Genomic DNA, 1223 nt, shown 5'->3' with positions numbered 1-1223 from the left:
GGGAGCGCCGCCGCGCTTCCCAAGCGGCACACTATCCAGTGCGCCACCGGGCCAGCCCTTGAAGAATAATTTTAGTGGATACAGAATTCTAAGTTAGTTGTTTCTTTTTTTACTTTCATGGTTTCTAAAGAGAATATGATGTAATTCTCATACTCATACTTGTACCTTTTTAGGTGTGTTCTTTTTCTCTTTCTCCTTTTTCAAGATTGTCTTTTATTTTCTCTAGTTTGATTTCGATATGCATAGATGTAGATTTTTTGGTATTTATCCTGCTTGATATTCTGTGGGCTTCCTGGATCTGTGGGGTCTTTATCATTAATTTTGGAAATTTCTCAGCTATTATTACTTCATTTTTTTTCCCCTTCTGGTATTGCCATTATGCATATGTGACAACTTTTATAATTGTCCTACAGTTCTTGGACATTCTATTGTTATTGTTTTCATTTTTTTTCTTTTTGCATTTGAATTTGGGAAGTTTATATTTACATATCTTAGGGTGAACTTATTTTGATTTTTAATATTTCTTTCCCAACTGTTCATTGGAATGATTAAATGATTAAATTTGATAATTCTGATTAAAATGTTTGCATATATTAATATTGAGCTGTAGAGGTCAAAACTTTGCAATAAGGGAAGTTTTGGTCAAATGTATTATCTTAGATTATGTGGAAGAACAAAAGTAAGATCATAGGTAGACTCTATTTTCTGTCATGTACATTATTTATGATTACTTTTCCTTAAAATGACATTTAGAAATGAAGCATACTTAACTTTTTGAAATAAAACCTATTTGAATATTTAAAATTTATTGTAATAATCTCTTTTAGGTGCTGTGGCCCTCAAGAATCTTGAAATTAAAGAAAATGCCCTGGTAGGTTTTGATTATAAAAAATTTATGATGTTACCGTGCTTAACTAAATTATGTATACATTTTCTTGATCCTTGCTACCTTAAATTATTTGTTTGAGAACATTTTTTGGAAATTGTTTTTATATAATGAATTTTGCAAATTGGAGTTTTAATCTCCCTAAAAGCACAAAATAATTAATTTTTTCCATTTAAGAATATTTCTATATTTATCTTAATATGGTTATATTTTGAGTATTTTTCCATTGGTTTTGTTTTTTTAAGTACCATTTTAACCATTTTTTCTATTGTACAATTCTGTGGTATTAATTACATTCACAATGTTGTGTAACCCTTACCAGTATATATTTCCAAAA

General features: G+C 28.9%; 1 protein-coding gene across 1 annotated transcript in view; it reads left to right on the top strand.

Annotated features, from left to right (window-relative positions):
* LOC103606548 (vacuolar protein sorting-associated protein 13A-like) overlaps nt 1-1223 on the top strand; it is a gene marked incomplete at its 3' end in the record, with an annotated part of 35530 nt that overhangs the window by 14034 nt on the left and 20273 nt on the right. The window contains exon 2 of the mRNA XM_008591129.1: nt 828-871. Within this exon, the coding sequence (XP_008589351.1) occupies nt 828-871 (44 nt within the window). The remainder of the gene's footprint in view (nt 1-827; nt 872-1223) is intronic.

This window comes from Galeopterus variegatus, unplaced genomic scaffold (genome assembly GCF_000696425.1).
Source record: "Galeopterus variegatus unplaced genomic scaffold, G_variegatus-3.0.2 Scaffold6679, whole genome shotgun sequence".
In the NCBI taxonomy this organism is placed as follows: Eukaryota; Metazoa; Chordata; class Mammalia; order Dermoptera; family Cynocephalidae; genus Galeopterus; species Galeopterus variegatus.
This window is presented reverse-complemented; position numbering and strand designations above follow the sequence as displayed.